The sequence below is a fragment of the Myxine glutinosa genome, chromosome 2, assembly GCF_964187855.1.
Source record: "Myxine glutinosa chromosome 2, kmMyxGlut1.1, whole genome shotgun sequence".
In the NCBI taxonomy this organism is placed as follows: Eukaryota; Metazoa; Chordata; class Myxini; order Myxiniformes; family Myxinidae; genus Myxine; species Myxine glutinosa.
Window position 1 is genome coordinate 13,439,335 of NC_136262.1, and position 8,511 is coordinate 13,447,845.

The 8,511-nt window shown below is 43.4% G+C and overlaps 1 protein-coding gene across 1 annotated transcript in view; it reads right to left on the minus strand.

Annotated features, from left to right (window-relative positions):
• The window catches only part of LOC137422024 (uncharacterized), a 45,365-nt gene that overhangs the window by 33,025 nt on the left and 3,829 nt on the right, over positions 1-8,511 (minus strand). Inside the window, exons 3-4 of the mRNA XM_068108699.2 lie at positions 8,001-8,202; positions 2,061-2,411 (exon numbers count right to left, since the gene is read on the minus strand). Coding sequence (XP_067964800.2) covers positions 2,061-2,411; positions 8,001-8,202 — 553 coding nt within the window. The remainder of the gene's footprint in view (positions 1-2,060; positions 2,412-8,000; positions 8,203-8,511) is intronic.

Here is an 8,511-nt window from a genome sequence, read left to right on the forward strand (position 1 = left end):
AACCCAGTTTTAGGACCAGCAGAGAAGATAACCGAGAAGAAAGTTGAGGAAGCGATAAAAGCAATGAAGAGTAGAAAAGCGGGAGGGCCGACGGGAGTTGTGGGAGATATGTTGAAGGCAGCAGGAAATTGGGGTGTGAAGAGAATGACAGAGATCTGCAATCTGGTGGTGAAAGAAGGCCGCATTCCAGTGGATTGTGAACTGAGTACCCTCGTCCCTCTATACAAGGGGAAAGGTGACCCTCTGGATCGAGCGATAAAGTTATTGGAGCATGGAATGAAGGTATTGGAAAGGGTGTTGGAGAGGAGGATAAGGAAGAAAGTGAAGATTGAGGAAATGCAGTTTGGATTTTTGCCAGGAAGAGGAACGACAGACGCACTTTTTATTGTGAGGCAGTTGCAGGAGAAGTACATGAGAAGAGGAAGAAGTTGTTTCTTGGGTTTGTTGATCTGCAGAAAGCATTCGATAGGGTTCCACGTGAAGTAGTGACATGGGCATTGAGGAAGTTAGGAGTGGAGGAATGGTTGATCAGAGTGGTGATGGCAATGTACAAAAGAGCGCACACAGCTGTAAGGACGAAGGACGGGAACAATGGTTAGTTTGAGGTGAAGGTGGGAGTGCATAAGGGGTCGGTACTAAGTCCACTACTGTTTTTAGCTGTGATGGAGGTGCTGGCTCGGAACGTAAAGGAGGGTTTACCATGGGAGTTGTTGTATGCAGATGATCTGGTGTTGATTGCAGAAAGTATGGATGGACTGAAGGAGAAGATGAACAAGTGGAAGGAATGTATGGAGACAAAAGGTCTGAAGGTGAATATCGGAAAAACGAAGGTGATGGCAAGTGGTAAAGCATGTGGTGAGGTGGAAAGAACTGGGAAGTGGCCGTGTGCTGTGTGCAGAAAGGGTGTCGGAGTGAATTCCATTCAATGTGCGCTGAGTGGGTTCATCAAAAATGTAGTGGTTTGAGAGGGTCATTAACCAGTGTGGCAGCTAGAGTCAAGTGTAAGGTGTGCACAGAGGGAGCTGCAGATGGAGGAAATGTTGAGTTGAATCTTGAAGACGGCGTGAAGCTGGAAGGTGTGAAAACATGTTGTTACCTAGGAGACATGCTGAATGGAGAAGGTGGATCAGACTCGGCAACGGTTGCTCGAGTGAGATGTGCATGGAAGAAGTTTCGGGAACTGAGTGGCGTGCTGACGAGGAGGGGAGTGTCGTTGAAGCTGAAGGGAAAGGTGTATGCTGCATGTGTGAGAAGTGTTATGATTTATGGGAGCGAGACATGGGTAATGAACATAGAGCAGCAATGAAGGCTGGAAAGGGTGGAAATGCGAATGGTTCGGTGGATGTGTGGAGTATCGTTGAGAGAGAGGAAGACAAATGAGAATTGTGAAAGATGATGGGAATAGAGCCTGTGATGGATGCTGTGAAGAGGAACAGGTTGAGATGGTTTGGTCATGTGTTGAGGAAGGATGAAAGTGACTGGTTGAGAAGAGTGATGGAAATGAATGTAGAAGGAAGTAGAGGACGGGGAAGACCGAGAAAGACTTGGCTAAAGATGGTCGAAGAAGAAATGCGGGCAAGGGGGTTAACAAGGGGAGATGCAGAAAATAGGGCAAAATGGAGAAGATTGTCATGGGGACCGCAAGGCCCGCTCTTGCAGGGAAAATGGCCTTAAAATGCCTGTTGTTTGCATCATTTCAGGTTATTCACTGGACATTAAACTGCGTAAATTTCAATAAAAACTGGAAAAATTTAGGTGTTGTAAAACTTTTGACCGGTGGTGTCCATTCTGTGATGGAATTTTTCACTGTTATTTAAACGTGGATATGAGGAAATGTCAGTGCAGAGGAAGAGAAAGGGTGTCTAAAATGTAACCGCGGATATGCTAAATCACAGTCATTGAACACGCGGATGGTGAGGTTTGACTGCATACTGATATTTTTCCTCTTCCATGTAATCATAAAATAACCAGCCATATACGTTACATCCTCTCAAAGTAAACACTCTGAGAGAAACGACAACCAATGTTTTTCATTTTAAAAGGTACTCTGATGCGCTAACCAGTGTGAGTACGTAGATGAACTCGATAAAAATGCTGGTTCTTGAAAACCTTTCCACAGTGACTGCACCGGATGTCTGTAGAGGCCCCGGTCTGCCGGTCGCTTGCCACGCACGGCGTCGAACCGGCTTCTACCCGCGGATCTTCATCCTCCGCCTCCTTCGTCAGGGAGTACACCGTGAGCCGTGCCGGCTGGCGTATGCGTCGGTTGCTGTAGCGACTGCGACGTACAGCCTGCGACTCGTCTTGCTCGTCTGTGGGACTCTGCTCTTCACTCTCAAGTCGCTCTCTCTCCAAAGAACAAGTCACAAACTCTCCATCTGCAGAGGACTTTCCCGCTGAATGTTTTTCTCCTGAGGCACAAGATGAGTATTTTTTTTTATTTTAAATAAACTCCATCAAAGCTCACACCTGGAAACATAATTCAGTTGTTTAACATGTCAAAATACAATCCACTTGTGAATTTATTTTTTTTAATGCTAAAATTGCTGTTGTGTGATAAATGTGTCCCCGTATAACATACTTTCTCAAATACCCATTCCAACCAAAAGATAAATCCCATCAATGGTCTTTACCTGTCACCTCGTCACAATGTCATTGTTGTATGAACACTCATGTCACAATGGCAATGTATTGTAGGCTGATGTATGAATTACTAATACTAGTGAGGTACCCGTGAAATGCATGGGTGTGAGGCCAGAAGCAAACAGGCAATGCAGAAACGGCGAATGCTAAAGCATGAAACCAATAAATTCCACATTCCTGTAGCACCCCCAGTCACACGTCAGACATGGACAGCAAGTTCGTGATAGACTTCCATGAAAAACGTACCCGTTAACAAACAAACGGGTACGTTCACGTATAGAAACATCGATCGTGGGTCCATGGCGAATCTGCATATGGCGATCCGCGAAGTTCATGTTTAGAAAGTAGAAACCATCAGGGCATCACGTCATTTACTTGAACTCGATATCTCTTTTTTCATTCCAAACAACATAAGTCCAATCACAAATTAATCACAAAATAAACTTTCAACAACATTGTTAATGTTTCCTTCATTGTAGAAACTACCAAGTCAACAGTTAATAGGATTTTGAGCCGATAGGTGTTACGGCCTTGGCAAAACCCAAATTACCCACCCAAAATATCGTTGCGATCGGTTCAGCTGTTTTTGCGGTACCTTCGAATGGACGGACAGACAGACAGACAGACGGACGGACATTTGGTGAATTATAGCAAGATTGTAGCAAGACCAAATGGTTGTCAAATTGATTTCCTCTAAAATTAAATAAATAAATAAATTTGTCAAATCCTTTTAAACCAATTTATAAACCAATCAAACAGAATCAAGCCTGAATCAATTCGACATTTAATTTTAAAGAGAAAAATGTCTTGAAACATATGATGATGCAATATTCCAAAATAACTCGAGATCACAGGCTATTTCAGTCTGTACAAAGCCCAAAAGAATTGCTTCAATGTTGGAGAAAAATTATTTTTAGAACACCTTTAAAATGTTCCAATATTGACCAAAAATAAAATTAATAAAACAGCATTTCACAGAACGGAAAAAGAAAATCACCAGAAGTTTCCAGAAAAGCTGTTATCGTCCATCCATGCACCAAATTCTATCCACCAGGGGTCACAAGTGACACTACCATGGGGTAATGAATAAACCGTGATGAGAATATAGGATTGTGGTGGGGAGGGAAGAGAGGGTTGACGGATATTGAGTGGGTAGTGGGTACAATAGTGTGGTAATTGATGGGACATTTCAAGGGAAAGAGTGGGAGTAGGAAGAAAAAGAAGAGGCGGCCTTTATTTTGTTCTTGCAGTAGCACAATATTGTATGTAGCATGTGGCAGGTGGCTACTCATGTATAATATAATAATTGGTTATCTACAAAATGTCTGTTATTCCCCACTCAGTTCAATATTGGTAGAGTAGCACTTTGCCACTTTGTAATTTTTGTTGCTTTTGTGCTGCTGCATCAGTGGCCATAACCGCCCTAAACTTTGTAAACGCTACTGCATTATTTTGCGTGTATACCCAGTTTTTCCTCCATTCAATAATCATTTCCAATACTGTAACTAACACATGCACACAGTTTGAGATGTCCTAAGACTACATAAGCACAAGCCGTAGTTAAGCCTTTATAACTAACTACTGCCTCCATCCCACAAACATAATACATATTATTGCGGAAATGATCCTTAGGGGGCTAAATAATCTATAATATAACACCACTTCCTTCTTAACTGTTTAGTGAAGCATATATCGTATTCTGTGTGAATACACATGAGTAGCGTATGTAATAGATAGACGTCCGCTTCACCTATTGTTTATTTTTCAAACCCATTTTCCCATCCTGTTCTGTGTATTCTTCCCCTTCTTTTGTCTCCCCATATGACGAGACTGGCTGTAACCGCCCTAAACCGGTTCCCGGCATAGTGCTTGTTCACAGCAAACCAGTTCACAGCAGACCGGGGCCTCTATGGACAAAATTGAGAAACCTCAATGCCCGGCAGGAGCCGTGGGCCTTCGGCTCATGCAACCCTTTAGACTAGAGGGTGTGGTGGGTTCCACAGGACATGACGCACCAGGTCAAGTCAAGCATCTCGTTTTCCCCTCATTGTATCTCTGTCAAGCGAATTCACAGTAACGTAGTTATTTCATTAAGTGACTGTGTATTTTTGATCCATTCAGTGGGCATGAGTTTTGCACAGGGGTAAGGGAAATTATTGCTCGTTTGCTTGATTATTGTGCCATCTACATAATATATGTATAACCTCATTTGGTCTCCTGCTTATCTTGCTTGCTTCGATGGTTTCATCTGGTGGCTCCAATATAATCTGTTTGAGATAGAGATTGGTCATGGTCCTTGTCCCGTTAGAGTTCTCGGCATCACATGGATTTTGGTTGCTCAGCCAAGATAAGATCTTTCCATGATTTATGTTGGCACAACACTCGCCCAACGCAAGGACTTCAATCCGCTCGGTAACACTACCTTCGGACGCGCGGATCCGGCGGGATGTCTGAAGCGAGGGACTGACGTGGTCACTCAGCAACTCACCGGATTCGAACCAGACAACCGGGTTGGGCTGGCATGACCGTTAAAATATGTACAGTCATGGCTAAAAATATTGGCACCTTGCACTTTTTTCAAATAATGCACAATTTCTTCCAGAAAATCGTTGAAATAAAAATATATTTTGGTATCCACATGTATATTTCTTTGGTTTGCATTGAAAAAACAAAAAAGCTGAAAAAAATGACTAAATCTTCACTTATTCCACACAGAAATCCTAAAATGGCCCAGACAATATTATTGGCACCTGTTAGAAGTTGTTAGAAATAATTAGATTGCACGCAGGTGATTCTCTTTTTCTTTGGAATTGAACTCACCTGTGGTGAGTTGCAGGTACCTGCAATATAAAAATAACTCATTCAACCAGTTTGAATGGAGAAAAGGAGTCATTCTGCTGTTTTGTGTCACTGTGTGTACCGCAATGTGCATAGAGAAAAGAAAGAAAACCAGAGAATTGTCGGAGGAGGTCAGACACAAGATTGTAGCCAAGCATGGACAATCTGAAGGCTATAAGTCCATCTCCAGAGACCTTGATGTTCCTGTGTCCACCGTACGCAATGTTATCTCGAAGTTTAAGGCCCATGGCACTGTAGCCAGCCTCCCTGGACGTGGCCGCAAGAGAAGACTTGATCGAAGATTGCAGCGAAGGATTGTTCAAATGGTGGAGAAAGCACCTCGATCAACTGCCAAACAGATTCAAGCTGACCTTCAGACACAAGGTACGACAGTTTAAACTCGCACCATCCGTCTCCAACTCAATGAAAGGGGGTTCTACGGCAGGAGACCCAGTAGAACCCCACTGCTGAGAGAGAGACATAAGAAAGCCCGACTGGAGTTTTCCAAAACACACCTGAACAAGCCAAAATCCTTCTGGGAGAATGTCCTGTGGACAGATGAGACCAAATTAGATCTTCTTTGATAAAGCACATCATCTCTATGTTTACTGAAAACAACATGAAACCTTCAAAGAAAAGAACACCTTCCCTACAGTCAAACATGGAAGAGGTTCAGTGACGTTTTGAGGTTGCTGTGCTGCCTCTGGCACTGGGTGCCTTGAATGTGTGCATGGCATCATGAAATCAGGAGATTACCAAGGCATTTTGGAGTGCAATGTTCAACCCAGTGTCAGAAAGCTGGGTCTCTGTCGAAGGTCGTGGGTCTTGCAGCAGGACAATGACCCCAAACACACTTAAACAAGCACCCAGGGATGGTTCAAGATAAAACGCTGGACTGTTCTGAAGTGGCCAGCAATGAGTCCAGATCAAAATCCCATTGAACACCTGTGGGGAGATCTGAAAACAGCAGTTGGGAGAAGGCACCCTTCAAATCTGGGAGAACTGGAGCAGTTTGCACAAGAAGAGTGGGCCAAACTGCCAGTACAGAGGTGTAGGGAGCTCATTCATGGCTATAGGAAGCGCTTGACTGTAGATATTTTGCCCAAAGGCTGTGCTACCAAATATTAAGTTTGGGGTGTCAATAATTTTGTCAATGCCATTTCCTTTTATTTTCTGATTTAAAAGGACTAGGGCATGCCCGTACGTGGGTGCCCGTTCCTTGCCAAAAAAAAAAAAAAACGCTACCCGTACGCTCTACCCCGCCCGTACGCCCGTAAACAAAAAAAACAACGCTCTTCGCTTCCGCCCTTCGCTCTGACTGAATTGGGAGAAATAATGCGCATAAGAAATCGAGAAATTATTATTTTCTCCGGAAGAAATCGAATTACGAACCGTAATGGCGCACGCGCTCGGCTCGGCTCGCTCTCACATCGGCCACGCCTACGCAACAACGCGTTCTGTGATTGGCTGCCGGAAGTGCAGTCTTCACTGTCCGGAAGGTCGCAAATCGCAGTTACGATGAATCGCAAATTAGTTTTAATTAGTTTTAAAACATAGTTTAACGGCAACATAGTTTTCCAACGTGAAATAAATGAATACGCTCTCAAATGTGCCGTCCGAGGCAGAGTCTGTTCGCCACGTTCGGCACACGTGATAGCTCGCTGCTCTCTGATTGGTTGAATCGTTTTTTGGACATAGCTCGGTAACTACTTCTCCGATTAATATGAAACCTTGAAAAGGCACATCCTCCGGTCCCCAGCAATATACCTGGCAAGTTTCAAGTATATCGGACCCGTGGTTGTCGAGAAACAGCGGTCACAGACATACAGACATACAAACATACAAACATACAAACATACAAACATACACACAGAGATTACTGGAATTATAGATAGATATATTAAGTTCTGAATCAAAAACAAAGGTTGTGTAATATTAACAGTGAAATAAAGAATTATGGAGTCCAAATACTTTTGTCAATTTCAACGTATTTTTAGGGAAAATCATGAGTTATTTGAAAAAAGTGCAAGGGTGCCAATATTTTTGGTCACGACTGTATATGCACATATTACACTATTGCGAATAACTGTGGAACACTGTACTCCAATAGGGCAGCCATGCATCTAAAGGTCATTCAATCAGGACGGGATTGACATCACCTGGGCTTTAACCACTCTTTTCCATCTCAAACTACCGTTCCCACTGTTCGCATGTCTACCTTCATTCTTTGTCATTCTGTTCGTCCGTGTGCCTGAAAACCTTTTTTAAATGAGAAAAAATAATTAGGATACGTAGTTATTTATTCCTCAAAAAGTATGTGCAGAAACAAAAAGTACAGTAAACCCTCGTCTAACGTGTGTCTTCACTACGCGGATTCGTTTGTATGAGCGACACTCTCCACCTCACCGTACAAAGCTTGCGCAACACGGTTTTTGGCAAATGCGTCGTTTTCCAGGAAACTAGCCCCTGCGTTGGATGAGGTTTACTTTACAAACTATTCCAGGATTTAACGAAAACACCTTTTCCAGGGTCTCCTTGCAGTGTCTCTTGCTGGTGCAATGTCGTTCGACGAGGTCGACCTCGCAGGCGCATGCTTTGTTTGGAAGGACTGGTCGAGGGCCGATCCACAACCAGCACCGACGTGCCATTGGAAGCCACGGCTACCCGCCTTTTAGCCTGGTACTCAGCGCAGGCAGACAGCAGCTCCGGCATTTTCAGTACCTGCAGAAATAAGCAATCCTCAAACAGATTACAAAAGCAAAAAAGAAGAGCGAAATAAGAACACCCAATGGTGGTGGAAAAAACGATGATCAAAGGTGGGAAAATAAAATAATGAAGCAAAGTATCAGTAACTCGCACGTTATTGGCCAAAAATTATTATCGACTCCCCTTCCTGTCCCTCATCACCTCTCCCCCCTTCCCTACCTCCATATTTTCCATTCAGCTTGGTTATCCATCCATCTATTTCACAAATCACAGAAATGTTTAGTACTTCAACTATCCAACCATTTATATAGCAATATCTGTTAC